Genomic DNA, 19,843 nt, shown 5'->3' on the forward strand with positions numbered 1-19,843 from the left:
CTTACAGCACAATAATGTTCCTTTTCATTCATGTATCAGTTTGTTTAGCTGTTTCCCAGTCAATGGACATCTACCTTATTTCCAATTCTTTGCTATCATAAAAAGTACCACTTCAAATTTCTTCCCCTACTTTTTTCAGTTTGGAGTCCTCTTAATCAGTTTCAAATACTCTAGGCAAACATATTTTTTATCAGTTAATCAGTAAGCATTTAATAACAGTTCTAGGAACTGTGCTCAGCACTAGGAACACAAAGACAAAAATGAAATAGTCCCAGCCCTCAGGGAACTTATAGCCTTTATTGGGTATTTTCCATCCTTGACCAAGAATCCATAATTCCTATATTTGAAGTCATTGTCCCCAAATCCACTAATTTATTAGCTAGTTGTTCACTTCTCAATTCTGCTTTTTTAAAAAAATTTTTTTATTAATTTATTTTAATTTATCAACAATCACTTCCATAAGCTTTTGAGTTTTAAATTTTTCTCCCCCTCTCTCCCTATTTCCCTCCCCAAGACAGCACACAATCTAATATAGGCTATACATATACATGCCTATTAAACATATTTTCACATTAGTGATGTTGTAAGTAAGAATTAGAACTAATAGAAGGAACCACCAGAAAGAGGAAACAAAACACAACAGAAGAAAAAAATAGCAAATAGTATGCTTTGATCTGCACTCAAATTCCATAGTTCTTTATTTGGATGTGGATAGCATTTTCCATCATGAGGCTTTTGGAGATGTCTTAGATCCTTGTATTGCTGAGAGGGGTTAAGTTTATCAAAGTCAGTCATCACTCAAAGTGGCTGTTACTGTGTACAACATTCTCCTGGTTCTGCTCACTTCACTCAGCATCAAACCATACAAGTCTTTCCAGGTTTATCTGAAGTCTGCTTGTTCATCATTTCTTATAGCACAATAGTATTCCATTACATTCATATATCACATTCACAATTATGATTACTATCTGTGACTTTTTCTCTATCCTTTTCCCTGCCTGTTTATGCTTTTCTTTCTTCTTTCACCTTTTCCCTCCTCACTAATGTTTTGCTTTTGACCACCACCTCCCTCAGTCCCACCTCCCTTCTATTAACCCCCCTCCCTTTTCTTTCCCCTTTTCCTTCCTACTGCCTATAGGGCATGTTAGATTTCTATGCCTAACTGATTATGTTATTCCCTTCTTGAGCCAAACATGATGAGAGTAAAGTTCAAACAATGCTCATCTCCCTCCCCTCTTTCCCTCTGCTGTAATAGGATTTTATGCCTTTTCCTGTGATGTAATTTACCCTTGTCTGCCTCCTCCTTTCCTTTTCTCTCAGTACATTTTCTTAGTTAGATCAGATCAATTCACTTACTTGGATCCATTTAATCCACCTGATTAGATTTTTTCATCATTACATCAAAGTCAATTTATACCCACCCCCTTTATGTATACACTTTTAACATGGTATAATAACAATACAGTTCTCAAGAGTTGCAAGTGTCATCTTCCCTTGTAGGGATGTAAACTTCCCTTGTAGGGATGTAAACAGTTTGCCCTTATTAACAACACATTGTATCTTTCTGTCCCATTTACCTTTTTATGTCTCTCTTGAGTCTTGTATTTGAAGATCAAATTTTCTGTTGAGCTCTGGTCTTTTTATCAGGAAGGCATGGAAGTCCCCTATTTCATTGAATATCCATCTCCTCCCCTGAAAGATCTTGCTCATCTTCTCTGGGTTCAGTTCTGCTTTTCTATAGCCCGTTCATTGGCAGCAATGATGGAAACCCCAGCCATATTGCTAAAGACCTTCATTTGCTTGCTGAAGACTTCCTTATTTTTTCCACTTAATGGTATTTTATTTTTTTCCAATTACATATAAAGATAGTTTTCAACATTCCCTTTTATAAGATTTTGAGTTCCAAATTTTTTTCTCCCTCCCTCCCCTCTTCCTTCCCCAAGAGAGCAAATAATCTGATATAGGTTATACATGTAAAACTATACTAAACGTATTTCCACATTAGTCATGTTGTGAAAGAGGAATCAGAACAAAAGGGGAAAACCATAAGAAAAAGAAAACAAACAAACAAAAAAGAGAAAATAGTATATTTTGATCTGCATTCAGACTCCACAGTTCTTTCTCTGGATGTGGATAGCATTTTCCATCATTAGTCTTTTGGAGTTGTCTTGGATCGTTGTATTGCTGAGAAGAGCTAAGTCAATCATAGTTGGTCATTGCACAATATGGCTGTTACTGTGTCCAATGTTCTCTTGGTTCTGCTCACTTCACTCTTGCTGAAGACTTCCTAAGCCCTAGTGATGCTTCCCAGGTTCCTTCTGATTGTGTTACTTGTCCGTAACAAGTGAATCACCAGGCAGTGGGAAGTGGTCATCAGGTTTGACAAGCCTTAGGACACACTCTTGTCATATTCAGAATATAGACACCCTGACAAGATAAGAGACCTTTCTGTTGTTTGTGTCTGACTAACGTGGGGCTACCTCCATCCTCAGCAGAGAGTCACCAGACATAACAACTTGCCTCTTCTTTTTCTGACTCTTGTTGGATTCCTTCTATACTTCAGGAACTTGTGGAACCATATCTTCATTTCTTGGAGCTCTGGAAGCTTCCTCTTCAAGGGTCTAACTGGATCCCTTTAGGAAGACATATATCTATTGCATAGCTCCAAAGTTATCCTGTGTGTCATAGTCTTCTACTCTGGACATAGGCTAGGATTTCCTTTCTGTCTTTTTTTCTCCTTCAAAGAATTTATTCTTTGAGGGAACACTGGATTCCCTTCACTAGTTGCTCATCTGACCCCAATTCTAGCCATCTTAGCACTGAAGCACTCTTCTTCACATCCTCTCCAAGTTTCATGAAAATCATCGAGTTCTGTTCGGACCAATCACAATACACATTTGAAACAATACTTTTCACGCTCCTTTGGCTTGAGCTAATCTGGCTTTATTTAACAGAAGCCAAAATAGTTCTCTATGAACTAGTCATTTCAAGATAACAGGCCATTCTTTTGGGCCCAGATAAATTTAGTTTCAGGTATACGTCAATGACTTGAATGAAGGCATAGATGACGTTTAATAATTTGTAGATAGTATGAAGCTGGGAAGGATTGATTTTTTTGAGGGGGATATGACTACTAGTCTCAGATGAATGCTGTAGATATAACATATCTGAATTTCAGCAAAACATTTAATTTTGGCCATGCTTTGTAAAAACTTAAATTTAATGTTTTTCAATGAACAAAAATCTACTTTCTCTCCCTCCTCCCTTTCCCTCATTGGGGAAAAAAAATAGAAAAACAAAACCCTTGTAACAAATATGAGTCAAACAAAACAAATTCTTGCATTGGCCATGTCCAAAAATACATGTCTCATTCTGAATTCTGGGTTTTGTCCATACTTTTTTTCATCCTCTTCCCTATAGGCAAGATGGTGAGGTTTGGACTAGCTGCTAGCATATTTAGGTGAGTTCAGAACTAGTTGAATAACTGGTTTAGGAAGAAAAGGCCTAAACAGGACTTGCCTTCCAGTATTTGAAGGGAAGGGCCTTTATGTGAAAGAGAGATTAGGTATGTTTTTCTTGGCTCTGGAGGGACGAATTAGGAGCCATGGGTGGGAGTTACTGAGAGGCAGATTTCAGCTCTAGGTAAGAAAAACTTGCTGACGTTTGGAGCTGCCTCCTAGGGTCTTGAGTTCTCTGACATGTGTGCCCTCAAGGGAATGGTGAAGACAGGATTTCTTGATTTGGAGGGAATGGGAAGACTAGAAGACCTCTAGAGTTCCCCCTAACCATGAAATGTTATGATTGTATGAAGGGATCAGCAAAGGACTTGTTTACCTAATCCTGGATTAAGAGAGTCTCCTTTGAAGCCTGAAAGATATAAGTTTAGGACAAAGAAATAGATTTTACACAATGAGGGATGCATTTATGGAATTTGTAATCGCTAGATGCAGTTAAGTTGGAAATATTTTTTATTTTTGTTTGGACCTGTAATTTCAGTGACTGTTAAGGAACTTCTCTCTAAGGGCAGCTAGGTGGTGTAGTGGATAGAGTGCTGAGCTTAGAGTCAGGAAGACTCATCTTTATGAGTTCAAATCTAGCCTCAGACACTTGCTAGTTGCATGACCCTGGGCTGGTCACTTAACCCCATTTGCCTCAGTTTCCTCATCTGTCAAATGAGCTGGAGAGGGGAATGGCAAACCGCTCCATTATCTTTGCCGAGAAAACCCCAAATGGGATCACGAAGAGTTGGACACGACCGAAAATGACTGAACAACAACAAAAAAGGAGCTTCTCGTGTAGAAACTCCTTCCACCAATGGAAATCTGACATTCATTTGTGACTTCTGGATGCAGAGTTATCTGGGGTAGTTAAACGACTTGCCTACGATCACACAACTAATATGTTAGAGGCAGATGTTTTTGACTCTAAGACTGTCATTCTATCTATGTTTCCAACTTTGGAAACATAACTAATTAAAAAAAAGTTTGGTTAAACCTCTGGATGATAGAGCCATACTATGTTACTGAGGGAATCTTAGATATTTGTATGTGTCCTGAACCTGGATGATGACTCCAGAGATCCTAACCATGGCCTGGCTGGACACTCCCCTTCTGGGCTTTCCCATTAGAGATGCTATGATTCTCACTCTTTCCTCTTTTCTCCTCTTCCTCCCTGGCCCCCTTTTCCTCCTGCACTCCTCTACCTATGTCTCTGTTTCCTTGTCCCCTTCCCTTAGTTTAGCAGATTTCTAGAATCTTTCTCCTTCAGACTCTGCCATGGTATCAGGCTCTCGCTACCTTCCTTAAGCCTGACCCAGGTTCTCTTTCTTTCCCATTGACCCTCAGTTTCTCAGTGGCCCAGATGGAACAGCTGCAGTGCCAGACGAGCCCGAGTCCTGTGTCGGTGGCACTGCAGGTGGCTGTGTGGTTTGGGGGTGTGGAGAGGCAGCTGCAGCAGGGCCTCTTCCAGTACACACCAGACCCCAACATAACCTCTGCCGGCCCAGCCAAGAGCTTCGTCAGGTGCCGGGCATGGTTGGGAGGCAAGGCTCTCAGCTGGGGGGTGATAGTGTGTGGGTGTGTGTGTCTGTGGGGGAGAGGGCTGGGGAGCTTGTGTGGCTTGGTGTCCATGGGGCCGTGGCTCACATGGCTATGTTGCAGTGGGGCCGTGGCTCACATGGCTGTGTTGCAGTGGAGGGCGTGTGATCTGGGTCCATGGGCAGAACTTGGATGTGGTACAGACGCCAAGAATCCGGGTCACGATATCAACTCAGGAGCAGCATCTGCGTCAGCGACGGGGGCTGGGCCGAAGACGCCGGATTGTCCCAGAGACTGAGCCCAAATGTTCCCAGGAAACTTCATGCAGCACACGACACGTAGGTCATCTCTTGTCCACCCAGGTTCTTATTGTGTCCTGTTGTATTTATGTGACTGAGGGTATGTGTTATATTTCTCTGTCCCAGAACCTCATCCTAACACAGTGGTCTCTCCTTATCTGTCTTGGAGACTTTACCCAGGGTCAGTCTGTCTCCAGCCTCCCAAACATCTTTTTCCCTAGCACTGCATACCCTCACTCTAACACTTCATTCTCTCCCCAGGCACCTCAATACATTTTTCAAGATTCATGTATTTTTTAATATAAATTTTTATTGATGTCTTTTGCTTTTTACATCACCATAGTTTTCCCCAGTGTTCCCCTTCCAGAAAGTCACCTTTATAACAGTATTTTTTAAAATAGTATTTTATTTTTTTCAATTACATGTCAAGACAATTTTTAGCATTCATTTTTACAAGATTTTGAGTTCCAAATTTTTCTTCTTCTTTCCCTCCCTTCACCTTCTCCAAAAATGGTAGGTAATTTGGTATAGGTTATGCATGTGCTATCATGTAAAACATATTTCCATATTAGTCACAGTTGTGAAAGGAGAAAAAGATCAAAAGGGAAAAAACATGAAAAAGAATAACATGAGTTAAAAAAATATGCTTTGGGGCAGCTAGGTGGCACAGTGACTAGAGCACCGGCCCTGAAATCAGGAGGACCTGAGTTCAAATCCAGCCTCGGACCAAACACTTGACACGTACTAGCTGTGTGACCTTGGGCAAGTCACTTAACCCCAATTGCCTCACTAAAACAAAATATGCTTCGATCTGCATTCAGAGTCCATCAGTTCTTTATCTGGATGTGGATAGCATTTTCCTTTGTGAGTCCTTTGTACTTGTCTTGAATCATTGTGTTGCTGAGAAGAGCTGAGTCATTCATAATTGATCATCACACAATGGTGCTTATAATATGTACGATGTTTTCCTGGTTCTGCTCATTTCACTTTGCATTAGTTCATATAGGTCTTTCCAGGTTTTTCTGAAATCTGCATGTTAATAATTTTTTTATTGTGTAATAGTATTCCATTATATTCATATACCACAGCTTGTTCAGCCATTCCCCAGCTGGTGGGCATTCTTTCAGTTTCTGATATTTTGCTACCACGAAAAGGGCTGCTGTAAATATTTTTGCACATGTAGGTCCTTTCCCCTTTTTTATGATCTCTTTGGGATAGAGACCTAGTAATGATATTGCTGGATCACAGGGTATGCACAGTTTGGTTGCCCTTTGGGCATAGTTTCAAATTGCTCTCCAGAATGGTTGGATCAATTCACAACTCCACCAACAGTGCGTTTCCCCACATTTTCCCCACAATTCCCAATTTTCCCACATCTTCTCCAACATTTATCATTTTCATTTTTTTTTTTGCTCTCTTAGCCAATATGGTAGGTGTGAGGTGGTACCTCAGTTGTTTTAATTTGCATTTCTCTAATCAAAAATTATTTATAGCACTTCTACACATGCCTATAGATAGCTTTGATTTTTTCATCTGAAAACTGCCTGTTCATATCCTTTGACCATTTATCAATTGGAGAATGGCTTGTATTCTTATAAATTTGACTCAGTTCTCTATGTAGTTGAGAAATGAGGCCTTTATCAGAGATGCTTGCTGTAAAGATGTTTCCCAGCTTTCTGCTTCCCTTCTAATCTTGGTTGCATTGGTTTTGTTTGTACAAAAGCTTTTTATTTTAATATAATCAAAATTATTTATTTTACATTTCATAATGCTCTGTATCTCTTGTTTGGTCATGAATTCTTCCCTTCCCCATAGATCTGACAGGTAGACTATTCCTTGTTCTTGTAATTTGCTTATGGTGTCATCCTATGTGCGTAAATCATGTACCCATTTTGACCTTATCTTGGTATGCGGTGTGAGATGCTGGCCTATACCTAGTTTGTGTTCTGTTGTTTTCTAATTTTCCCAACCTTTTTTGTCAAATAGTGAGTTCTTATCCCAAAGGCTAGGGTTTTTGGGTTTATCAAACACTAGGTTACTATGCTCATTGACTACTGTGTATTGTGTACCTAATCTATTCCACTGATCCACCACTATTTCTTAGCCAATACCAGATAGTTTTGATGATTACTGCTTTATAATATAGTTTGAGATCTGGTATTGCTAGGCCACCTTTCTCTGTGTTTTTTTTTTTCATTAATTCCCTTGATATTCTTGACCTTTTATTCTTTCAGATAAATTTTGTTGTTATTTTTTTTTCTAGCTCTATCAAATACTTTTTTGGTAGTTTGATTGGTATGACACTGAATAAGTAAATTAATTTAGGCAGAATTGTCTTTTTTTTTTTTTTTGCTAGGCAAATGGGGTTAAGTGACTTGCCCTGGGTCACACAGCTAGTAAGTGTCAAGTATCTAAGGTCAGATTTGAACTCAGGTCCTCCTAACTCCAGGGTCAGTGCTCTATCCACTGTGATACCTAGCTGCCCCAGAATTGTCATTTTTATTATATTGGCTTGGCCTACCCATGAGCAATTGATATTTTTCCAGTTGTTTAGATTTAACTTTATTTGTGTGAAAAGCGTTTTGTAATTGTGTTCATATAGTTTCTTGGTTTATCTTGGTAGGTAGACTCCCAAGTATTTTATATTGTTCATAGTTATTTTTATTTATTTATTTTTGGTGAGGCAATTGAGGTTAAGTGACTTGCCCAGGGTCACACAGCTAGTAAATGACAAGTGTCTGAGGCCGGATTTGAACTCAGGTTCTGAACTCAGGTCCCCCTGATTCCAGGGACGGAGCTCTATCTACTATGCCACCTAGCTGCTCCTGGTATATAGCTATTTTAAATGGAATTTCTCTTTCTATCTCTTGCTTCTGGGCTTTGTTGGTCATATGAAGAAATGCTAATGATTTATGTGGGTTTATCTTATATCTTGCAACCTTGCTAAAGTTGTTAATTATTTCAAGTAGTTTTTTAGTTGATTCTCTAGGGTTCTCTAAGTATACCATTATATCATCTGCAGAGAGTGATAGTTTTGTTTTCTCATTGCCTATTCTAATTCCTTTGATTTCTTTTTCTTTTCTTATTGCTGTAGCTAACATTTCTAGTACTATATTGAATAATAGTGGTGATAATGGGCATCCTTGCTTCACCCCTGATCTTATTGGGAAGGTTTAACAGTATTTTTTTTAAGACAAAAAAAGAAAAAGAGGATAAAATCTGTATAATTGATCAATACATAGAAAAAGTCTGAAAATATGTGTAGTATGCAACACTTGCAGACCTCCCACCTTTGCAAAAGGGTGGGCTGGGAGTGTCTTTTCACATCTCTTCTTTCAAGCCATGTTTGTTCTTTATAATTTTGCAACAGTCACTTGATTTTGGTATGTGTGTGAGATTGTTATTTTGATTTACATCATTGTGGTCACTCTGTATATTATTTTCTTGATTCTGCTTCCTTCACTCTGCATCAATTCATGTAGATCTTCCTGTGCTTCTCTGTATGCATCATACATCATTTCTTACAGCGCAGTAATATTCCATTATATTTACATACTTTTGTTCAGCCATTCCCTAGTTGATGGTTATCTACTTTGTTTCCAGTTCCTTGCTATCACAAAAAGTGCTGATATAAATATTTGGTGTATATGGGGACTTTCTTCTTATCAATGGCCTCCTAGAGGTATAAGCCCAGTAATGGAATCTGTAGGCCAAAATGTATGGACATTTTAATCACCTTATTTGCATAATTCCAAATTGTTTTCAAAAAATGGTTGTACCAATTCACAGTTCTAGCAGCAATGCACCAGTGTGCCTATCTTCCCACAACCCTTCCAACATTGACTATTGCTATCTTTTGTCAACTTAGTCAATTTGTAGGGTGTGAGGTGAATCCCCAGGGTTGTTTTGATTTGCTTTTCTCCTGTTATTAGTGGTTTGGAGCCTTCTTTTATGTGGTTGTTGTTTTTTTCCGATTCTATTTCTGTCTATATCCTTTGACCATTTATCTATTGGGGAATGACATTTGTGCATGTCAAATGTTCACAGTGAAGATTGTGTGAGGGAGGAGAGAATTTTGGTCTGTGTGTCTATCATCTGATCTGGACAAACTCTAGATTTTGCTCTGTCAGGTTCTATCTTGATTTTCCTGTGTAGCTGGAGCTTCCTGGGGGAGGGGGGATAGATGGCTGCCTTATTAGATGAGGAGCTTCCCCAGGGCAGGGACCACATCTTTTTCTGTATTCCCTCAGCACCCAGCTGGGGCCCCCACACATAGCAGGTGTTCAGTGTGTGGGCTTGGCGCGCTACCTTGAAGGTACTGGGGCTGAGTAGCTGAGGCAGACATAGTCCTGCTGTCTCCCTCTCCTCATTAGCCTCTTTTCCCTTTCTCTCAGTTTGAGGAGCTGTGCCATATCAACTCCTCACACCTACTTGTGTGCCGTACACCAGCCATCCCTGGGCTCTCAGGTGGTACATGGGTCCAGCTGGAGTTTGTCCTTGACAATCTGCTCTTTGACTTTGCTACCCTGCATCCCACACGCTTCTCCTATGAGGCCAACCCCATCCTGAGGCCCCTCAACGTGGAGGACCCCTCCTCGCCGTTCCGACACAAGCCTGGGAGTGTGCTGTCTGTGGAGGTATCTATCCTTCCCTCACAGCACTGTGGCTTCCAGGGAGGTCATAGCGGAGATCCTGCTCCTCACTCTTCTTGCCCCCTGCTGGGTCTGTGATTCTTTTTTTCCCAGGTGTCTCTGCTTCCCTGCTTGCTCAGTAAAAAGAATGCATTGTCCCTAGCCTTGTGAGCCTACTGCCTCGCTGGCTTTGCTGAGTTGTGGGAGACAGATGGACAAAGCAGAGGCTTGAGGCTGGTCATTGTGGGAGGGTTGTAGGAGCTGAAGGATTCTAGGAGCATAGAGGGTCGAGGCAAGGTTGTGGTATGGTAGGGTAAGAGAGAATCATGGGGAGGGAGGAATAAAGGGATAGGAGGGAGAGACTGAATACGCAAGGAGGGGGAGGGGATCCTATTGTGAGGTCTGGAAGTTTGAGGTGCCCATTGACCTTCTATTCCAGGAGGAGGGAGGTGGAGCTGAGTGACTTATTCTCCCTCTGTTGCATGGAGAAGGAGTCCCATTATTTCAGTGTCCCAGGAGAAGGGTGGTTTGAGTGACTCGCTTTCCCTCCATCCCAGGGGCAGGGGATCTGATGGAACCATTGTCCTTGCATCCTAGTGAGGGCAGGGGATTATTTACTTGCTCTCTATCCCAGAGAGAGGAGGGTACTGATTTTGACCCAGTATTCCTATGTCTTAGTGGGAGGCGGGTCAGAGTGACCCCATATTGCTCTTATTTGGGGGGATTGGGGCATCCTGAGTGGCCCATTGTCTCTATCCCAGGGGGAGAATCTGGATCTAGCAATCTCCAAGGATGAAGTGGTTGCCATGATTGGTGATGGTCCTTGCCTAGTGAAGACCCTGACACGGAACCACTTATATTGTGAACCCCCTGCGGAACAGCCCCCTCCTAGGCACCGGGAAGGGTTGAACTCCCTTCCTGAGTTCACAGTAAGTGGAGCATGAAAAGCTTTGAGACTTGGGTGGGTATAGTCAGCAGCTGTCTGGACTCGGTGATTCTGTTCCTGGTGCAGGTGCAGATGGGCAACCTGAACTTTACCCTTGGCCGAGTCCAATATGACATCGAGAGTCCCCTTGCCTTCCCCGTAGGAGCCCAGGTTGGACTGGGTGTGGGTGCCTGCCTCCTTGCACTTGGTGTCCTCATCATCGTCTTCATCTATAGGTGGGATACATCTTAGAAAGGGGACGAGGGAAAGGGAAGGAGAGGGGGCTTAGGGGATCAGGGAGATCTGTAGTCTCCTTCACCCTCCAGTGACATGTTACTCATGTTCTTTCTTTCCCCCTCTGAGTGGTCTTCTTCCCACCACATGTTCTCTCTCTCCTTCTGCCCACTTTATATCTGCCCACATGATGTTCCTCTTCTTTCCTCTGTATGATCTCTATTCTTCCCACTACTACATGGTCCCTAATTTCCTCTATTGTGGTACTCACTGTATGTTTATATTCTCTCTCTCTCTCTCTCTCTCTGTCTCTTTCTCTTGCACACACATACACAAACTTCCCTTCCCTGCCCTTCTCACACTTTTCCTTCCCTCCTCCATCCCCCCACTTTTTCTCGACGTTGTTCCCACCCCCCTTCTCCTCCTTGTCTCTCCCTCCTCTCTTCTTTCTCTCTCTCCTGGCTTACACTGGGGTTCCTAGGAGGAAGAGCAAACAGGCCCTGAGGGACTATAAGAAAGTGCAAATCCAGTTGGAGAATCTGGAAACCAGTGTTCGAGATCGCTGCAAGAAAGAGTTTACAGGTGACTTTCTTGCTCCATTCCACCTCTCTTGACTCTGCGCCTCTTTGTCACCTGAGCCCTGGTGCTCTTTCCTGACTCCTCGCCCCAGTCAGCCCTCCAGAGCCATGTGTCTTCCTTTTCTAGACTTGATGACAGAGATGACAGATCTTACCAGTGACTTGGTGGGCAGTGGGATCCCATTTCTGGACTACAAGTCATATGCAGAGCGTGTCTTCTTTCCTGGACACCGGGAGTCACCCCTACACAGAGACTTGGGGGTACCCGAGAGTCGCAGGCCCACAGTGGAGCAGGGGCTGGGGCAGCTGTCCAATCTACTCAACAGCAAATTGTTTCTCACCAAGGTACAGTCACCTGCTTTTTCTATGTTCCCCTTTCCAAGTCTTCCTTTAGTTCCCTTCTCTTCCCTTTGCTCCCCTTCTCTCTACTCCATTTCCTTCTTCCCTTTGTACTCTCCTCCCTTCCAGTAAATGTAAATCCTACACTTAGGCTCAAAAAATCAATTTTATAGATACAGGGTAAAGAACAGAGTATGGCTAGACAACAGATAACTTAGATGTACAAGATCTGGGGATTTTAGTGGATTGAAAGCTCAATATGAATCAACAGTCTGCCAAAAGAGCTAATGTGATCTTAGCCTGCACTGTCCAAGTATGGAAGGAAGGAGCTGATACTCTGGTCCTCAGGTCAGGTCAGATTGCATATAAAGTACAGTTATCGCTTCCACATCACGACTTTCCCCATTGGGGTTTTGATATATCTTGGATCAGCGTAAGAAATGAAATGGAAAATTTTTAGGAGTTTTGTGGAGGCTGCAGATGACACGTGAAGGCCAGCAGACAATGCAGAAAAAGTTTAGAAACTCAGAAATGCATAAAATATATGCATAGTACTGTATAATATCAGAATATTTTATCTTTTAATACCATAATCATTCAGACTTCTTTTCTGGTATGAAGAGAGGGCCAAAAAAATTTTCCAGATTGCAAGGGAACCACACCCCTAACCCATGTAAAGTGGAAGGGATGCCTGTACTGTATTTGGGCCTGGGTACCATATAATAGGAACACCATTGACGAGTAGAAGGATGTTCAGTAGAGGGAGGGGACTTAAAAACCATGTTATTCCAGGATCACTTGAAGGAAATGGGCATGTTAAGTCAAGAGAAGAGAATATTTGGGGGTGGGGAGAGATGATAGCTGTCTCTAAGTATTTGGAAGTATGATGTGTAGAAGAGGCATTAGAGAGGGAAAAATTAGGAGCAGGAGGTAGAATCTACAAATATGAGCTTAATGTGAGGAGAATCTTCTTGACAATTAGGGCTACTGTTCATAAATAGAACAAGCTGCTTCAGAAGGTGATGGTTTCTCATCAGTGTTGATTTTCCAGCAGAGGTCACAGCTACTTAAAAATATTGTAGAATTCTTGCTCAGCGATGAGTTGGACCAGGTGACCTCCCAGGTCCCTTCCAACTCTGGACTTGTGTGACTTGATGGTTCCTTTCCTTGATCCCCAGTTCATCCACACACTGGAGAGTCAGCGCACTTTCTCACCTCGAGACCGTGCTTATGTGGCGTCCCTACTCACTGTGGCATTGCACGGGAAGCTGGAGTACTTCACCGACATTCTCCGGACGTTACTCAGCGACCTGGTGGCCCAGTATGTGGCCAAGAATCCCAAGCTGATGCTGCGGAGGTCAGTGTTTCTGATGGGGATCTGGGACAGTAAAGGGTCTGTGTTGGGAAGGGAAGCGGGGGTGGAGGCTGGGGTCAGAGAGGAAGCAGGAGCTGGGGGTTGGGAAGACTGATGAGTGGGGTTCAGGAGTTAAGACTCATGACAAGGACAAGTGGCTTCCAAAAGTTGGACATGAGTCAACGAGGTTTGTATGCAGGATCGTGCCATTTACTATAAGAGGGCATTGAAGGGCAGAACAATAAGTGGGGCAAACATGTTGCTATAGGGATAGAGATGGAGGAACAAAAGGTAAAAAGAAGCAGTGGGTATCTGGAGATCCCATCTATGCCTACATGCCCTGGACTTTTAAAAGGCTTCTCAATACTAGCATTTTTTAGCTTTAAAAACCCTGAGGGCTGGCAGGGTTCCTGATGGGAACTGATTCAGATAATAGTACCAGCTGGGGCTCCTCAGCTCCCTGCCATAAGGAGCAGTGGTGTGTATATGGGAAAACTGAGGGAAAATTGAGTTTGGCTGTGAGGAGGTCATTGGTGACCTCGGAGAGAGAAATTTTAGCAAAGTGATGGGGCAGAAGAATCCTCCTTGCAAAGGGTTAAGGAGGGATAAGGTCATGAGGATGGGGAGGAAATGTTTGCAAGGTCATAGGATCAGGCTTCGAAGGCAGGAGAGACCTTAGAGGTCATCTTGTCCCACTCCTCATTTCCATCTGGAGGAACCGAGGCCCTTAGGGATGAAATGACTTGTCCAAGTCCTCAGTGGGAGAAAGGTGGGAGAGAGATCAAATAGGGTGGAAGGAGAAAAGGAAGGCTTTTTCTTTTAGAAGACCCTTGGGCATTTTTGTAAGCAGATGGGAAGGAACTGGGGAAAGGGAAATATTAAAGATGCCAGAGAGATGGTGGGACAGATGGATTAGTGTCTTGCAGGAGGTAGGAGGGATTAGGGGATGGGGGGGCAAGAAAGGGCAGCAGTTCTTGGAGTCCATTGAACCCTGATTACTGAACCCAGCTTCTAACTGATACTGTCATAAAACAGCCACAATAACCTTGAATGTGTGAAAGGGTCTGGGAAGGGCTGTTGGACTGGCATATGTGTGTGGCAGGAATTGGGGGGAATGTAAATTGGGGGGACTGTCAGGCATGACATCTAGTAGCTTTCAGGCCTCCTCTTACAGGAAATCAAGGTGATGAACTCTGATATTCTCATTGATGTATGTAGAGTTTATTTTTCAAATATTAAGCTCTCTTTTCAACTCTTAGTTTTTGAGTTTTTGTCCTTAGAACAATCTGATTTGACCAGAGTTTGCTGTAAATTTCACAAAGACCAGACCACTGTGTGTGCTGCTTGGGTCTACACAGGTGACCTTGGGGCCTCTGGTGTTGATTGTGTTGACCGTGTTACCCTATTTCCTCCTCCCAAAGCACCCGTCCTGTGCAAGTGTTCCCTTCCCTACCCCAAAGGCTGCATCCTAGTAATGTCAAGACTTTTTCCTTTTTGCTTTCACCTAGGACTGAGACTGTAGTGGAAAAGTTGCTCACCAATTGGATGTCCATTTGCCTCTACACCTTTGTACGGGTGAGAATTCTTTGTTTCTTGGCCTGGGCCATTTAGCTAAATTCAATAAACCTTGATTAAGCATGTCTTATGTCTAAGACATAGTGTCTTCAGACTAATCCTGTGATCTGAGGGTCTGTGATTAACCCTTTGATTACTGAGGGGCTGTTACCAAGGTGATGTATCAGGGGCTTCTCTCCTGCCCCATTCCCTGAAGCTTGAGTTAGAATATCAGACAAAATGATGTACAGAGTTTGGTTTGGTTTTGAAAATGAGCCCAGAAGGGATTAAGAAGGGATGAATTGTGAAGGTCATCATCATCTTTGTGATTATAGACACATGCTCCCCCATATCTCCTTGTTGGTGACCAGCATCCCAGGTCCCCTGCTTCCCTTCTTCCTTCTGTCTTGGTCAGAAGAAGGTTGTAGTTGATTAGATGAGAAACTGCACATTGGGAAGAATGCTGGATTTAGAGATAGAGAACCATGGTTCAAATCTTGCCATTGTCATGACCTCTATGACATCTTTGGGCCTCAATTTCCTTCTTTAAAAAATGAAACAGTTTGGATTAGATGGTCTTTAAGATCATTTTCAGCTCCAAGCCTATGATTTTATGATACTGTAGGCCCATTTCACATAGGACAGGAAAAATGCAGGGAAAAAGGGGCAGTGCACCTTAAACTAGACTTTGGAGCTGGATTTTTCTGTGTCTCCAGCAAGGATACTCATTTAGTCCCTGTGAAATGTAGCTGCTCCTTCTATGTGGACACTGCCATTGCAGTGAAGTCCCCTCTGCCCTCTGTGTCTCCATATAGCACTCCCATTAGCCTGCGTAACATTCTGATCTCTTCCGATAGGACTCGGTGGGTGAACCCCTCTACATGCTCTTCCGAGGGATCAAGCACCAGGTGGACAAAGGGCCTGTGGACAGTGTGACCGGCAAGGCCAAGTACACATTGAACGATAACCGTCTGCTTCGAGAGGACTTGGAATACCGTCCTCTGGTGAGGGAATGACCTGCCTAGTCCATTGGTAGAAATTTTGTTTGTCATTTTATGTGCTTTTGTAAGATAATTGGGGTTTTGTGAAGCTGTAATCATAGGATTCTGGAAGGCTTTTTTCTCCTGGGAGGGGCACGCAAGTGAGTCATCAGAAGGAAACTGGGGAAATGGACAGAGCTGGTACCTTGAACTAAGAAAGACTTTAATATTCACTGGGCTCAGAATGTTAGTCATTCCTGCTTTGCCTATGAGCTGAGAGCAAGAGCAGAAAAGGGGAAAGGGAATGGAATAATAATTTCTGTAACACCTACTGTGTACCAGGCACTGTGCTAAGTGCTTTACAGATATCTCATTTGATCCTTATGGTAATCTAGAGAAGTAGGCCCTGTTACTATCCCCATTTTATAGTTGAGGAAACTGAGGCAGACAGAGGTTAAGTGACTTGTCCAGGGTCACAAAGCCAGTAAGTGTCTGAGGCAGGATTTGAACTCAAGTCTTTCTGACTTGAGGCCTAGTGCACTATTCACTGTGCCACCTAACTGTCCATCAGGCAAGGAATTTGGTGGGTGTGTCAAAAGGGGAGTAAGACCTTTAACACAAGAGATAAGGGGTCTGTTTCTGGCCAGTGGAGGGAGCTGACGTACCGTAGACAGGATCCTGGTAAAAATGGTTCTGTCTTCGAGGCTACATGGTTTAGACACTGGACCCAGCTTCTAATGTCAAGTCATAATTGAGAGAGCTGGTGCATGAACTTTAGGCAAAGAGATCGCCGCCATCTTTCTGGGGAGAGGGAAGGATTCCCTGGACTAGAGTCGCAGGAACCTGTAGGAAATTGAAGGTCAGGGGCTTGTGATGTCAAGGCAAAGTGATTGGAAGCCTTGGGGGAGGAATCTGTGGAACAAGAAAAGATTCTTCCTCACTGAGGAGCCAGGGAAGGAAGGGAGGAAGGAAGCAAGAAAGGAAGGAAGTTAGGAAAAAGAAAAGAACGAAGGAAGGAAGAAAAGAAAGGAAAAAAAGGGAGGGAGTGAGGATTTGCTAAGCACTTTTTATAGTTGGGGAAAATGAGGACCTGTGAGGGTCAGAGCAGCAGCCAATCAAAGGTTCTGCCTAGGCTAGGCTCTGGCAAAAGGGTCAGACAGCTGGGGGAGGAGCCTGGAATCATGTGGGAGGGACTGGGGATCCGTCAGCCTGGTCAGCAGTGCTAGCCCACTGCCTCTCCAGTGAGAAGTCTGGATCTTTGCTTCATCTCCATTCTCTGGTACCTAGCTTGGACAGGAGGAAAAGGGAGCAGTACCTGGCCATCCCATGATGGCTAGATGCTCAAGTTGGGGTTCTAGGAACATAGATTTTGAGTTGGAAGGGGACCTTAGAGATCCGCTCCAAAGTGAACATCAAAGCCAGCGTGTGGACCCAGGCGTTCTCATCCAAATCTAGCACCACACTCTGGAAACCTGTACTTTTCTGGGTGTTCAGGTGTTTCTTTTGTTTTCCTGTAGTTTCTTTCCTAACAAAGATTCATTATGGAATTTCCCCACCCTTTTCTTAGTGAAACTTAGTAGCCAATTGTACACAGGCTAGGTAAGGGAAATGGTCAGCCCCCAGGAGCTGGGGGTGGTGGTGGCAGGAAGGCCCCTCTCTTGCTGAGGAGAGCCAGTGGTCCTGGTGGAACCTCCGTTAGCGATGCAGTTGGCTGGTCATGTTGATGCCTTCACAGACTGACTCCTGTTTCTTCTTCACCACCCCCTGCCGGCCTCCCGGAGCCTTTGTGAAGGGACTGCTCGTGATCACCCCTTTATATGTCCTGTACAGACGTTAAATGCAGTAACAGTGCCAGGGGTCGGGTTGGCAGAGGCTCCAGGTGTCCCTGTGAAGGTCCTAGACTGCGACACCATTTCCCAGGCCAAGGAGAAGATTCTGGACCAGCTATACAAGGGAGCGCCCCTTGCCCAGCGGCCAGACCCTGGTGCCCTGGATGTTGGTGAGGTGGCTGGAGGGGTGGATGCAGGGAGAGGGAGGTATGAATTGGATTGCATTGCTGTCCTGCTGTAGGGAGTAGGGTCTCCCCCAAAGTTGCCCTCATCCCTAGATGATGAGTTTGAGGCTCAAGCTGACCTGAGCCCTTCTCCCTGGACAGCAGAATGGGAACTCTGTCTGATGACAGGGGGAGACTGAAGCCTGTCCCTTCCCACTCCCCTCATAGAATGGCGGTCAGGGGTAGCTGGTCACCTCATCCTGTCTGATGAGGATGTCACCTCCGTGGTCCAAGGCGCATGGAGGCGGTTGAACACCTTGCAGCATTATAAGGTGGGAAGGGACAGGGGATAGAAAACAAGGGTGAGGGCTGGGGGGGGAGGGTGCTGGGGTTATTGGGGGGTAGAAGAATCACCAGCCCTGTCAACAGGTTCCTGATGGAGCAACTGTGGCCCTGGTTCCCCGCTTCAGCAAGCACATTCCCCGGGAAAACCAGGATTATGTTCCTGGAGAGAGTGAGTATCTCTCTTCTCCTTACACTAGATAGCATGGGCATCTCCCCAAATCCTTCCTTGTCCCAAGGAGATCTCCAAGTACAATCATTCCTTCAACCCCTGCCCACATGGAGGTCACTTCACCATGGAGATTGGGAGGATCCCTTGTGGGACCATAGGCTGATCCAGATATGGGGTCCCTAATGCAGAAACCCCAATGCTGGAAGACATGGATGAGGGAGGCATCCGTCCCTGGCATCTAGTGAAACCGAGCGAGGAACCAGAACCACCCAGGCAAAGGAGGGGAAGTCTTCGGGGTGGAGATCGGGAGAGAGCCAAAGCCATCCCTGAGATCTACTTGACCCGTCTGTTGTCTATGAAGGTAGCAATTACAATGGGGGTGTCATTCAGGGACAGATGGCATGGGCAAATCTAGGGCTTGGTTGGGAATAGATGCATTCAGAGGTCATGTGAGACAGGGGTAATGGGACACAGTGCTTAATAAGATCCCACTGTGGTGCCTTGTTATGGACTGAAGGGAACCCTGGGTTCTTGAAGGCTGTGCCAGTCAAGTCTAAGCTTTTGGAGAGCTAATCAAGGTAGAAAGTCTTTGAATGTGACCTCTGTGATAGCATGTATATCTGTTGTCTGAAAGCCAGCCCAGCTAATGAGCCTTACAAGGGATGAATTTTTTGGCTTCTGCAGTTCTCAAAGACCATTTGGGGTGTGGGTAGGGGGGGTCGTGATCTGAATCCGTGGAGGGACCTTACACTGGCGAAATCACAGATTATTGAAATGTTCCAGACAAGGGACCCATTCATCTCATTTTTCAGGTGTGCTGGAGCTGCCTTGTACTGGCTCATGAGAGCTGATGGTTAAATTTTCAGTGTGAGCATTTATACCTTAGTAATCAGCAAAGGCTACAAATCAGGGCTTGATTTGTTGTTTTGTTGGTGGCCTAGACTTAAGATAGTGATGGAGAAAATATTAATAAAGCAGATTAAACTTAAAAGTGTGCCAAGCATACATTCCTCCCCCTCCACCCACACCTGGTTGTTAAATATTTACCAGCCCACTCCTGCATGGTTCTTTACCCTGATCAGAGCACATGCAGAGTATTGGGTTCGGTTCTGGGTCCCACGTTTTAAGGGAGGCCATTGACAGACCGAAGTGAGTCCCGAGGAAGGCAAACAGAAGGGTGAGAGGACTGCAGATTAGGCCTTAGGAGGTTCAGCTGGAAGCACCAGGGAGTTTTAGCCTGGAGAAGGGAGGACTTGGATTACATGATGACTTTCTTCAAAGATACAAAGGGCTGTCATTTAAAAGGATTAGATTTATTTTGCTTGGCCAAAACTGGGAGTACTGCATGAAAGTTGTTGAGGAGCAAAGCAGATTTCTGTTTATGCAAGGGAAAACTTCCTACTAAT

General features: G+C 44.0%; 1 protein-coding gene across 2 annotated transcripts in view; it reads left to right on the forward strand.

The window, feature by feature from the left end:
• Window positions 1–19,843, forward strand: part of PLXNB1 (plexin B1) — a 55,023-nt gene that overhangs the window by 21,324 nt on the left and 13,856 nt on the right. For both annotated transcript variants that reach the window (XM_027860626.1, XM_027860625.1), the window contains exons 18-31: window positions 4,845–5,021; window positions 5,191–5,374; window positions 9,730–9,972; window positions 10,728–10,895; window positions 10,979–11,127; window positions 11,607–11,707; window positions 11,831–12,048; window positions 13,221–13,399; window positions 14,905–14,971; window positions 15,808–15,954; window positions 17,761–17,929; window positions 18,152–18,255; window positions 18,353–18,437; window positions 18,626–18,798. In XM_027860626.1, coding sequence (XP_027716427.1) covers window positions 4,845–5,021; window positions 5,191–5,374; window positions 9,730–9,972; window positions 10,728–10,895; window positions 10,979–11,127; window positions 11,607–11,707; window positions 11,831–12,048; window positions 13,221–13,399; window positions 14,905–14,971; window positions 15,808–15,954; window positions 17,761–17,929; window positions 18,152–18,255; window positions 18,353–18,437; window positions 18,626–18,798 — 2,164 coding nt within the window. The remainder of the gene's footprint in view (window positions 1–4,844; window positions 5,022–5,190; window positions 5,375–9,729; window positions 9,973–10,727; window positions 10,896–10,978; window positions 11,128–11,606; window positions 11,708–11,830; window positions 12,049–13,220; window positions 13,400–14,904; window positions 14,972–15,807; window positions 15,955–17,760; window positions 17,930–18,151; window positions 18,256–18,352; window positions 18,438–18,625; window positions 18,799–19,843) is intronic.

The sequence above is a fragment of the Vombatus ursinus genome, unplaced genomic scaffold, assembly GCF_900497805.2.
Source record: "Vombatus ursinus unplaced genomic scaffold, bare-nosed wombat genome assembly UNPS02014225.1, whole genome shotgun sequence".
NCBI lineage: Eukaryota > Metazoa > Chordata > Mammalia > Diprotodontia > Vombatidae > Vombatus > Vombatus ursinus.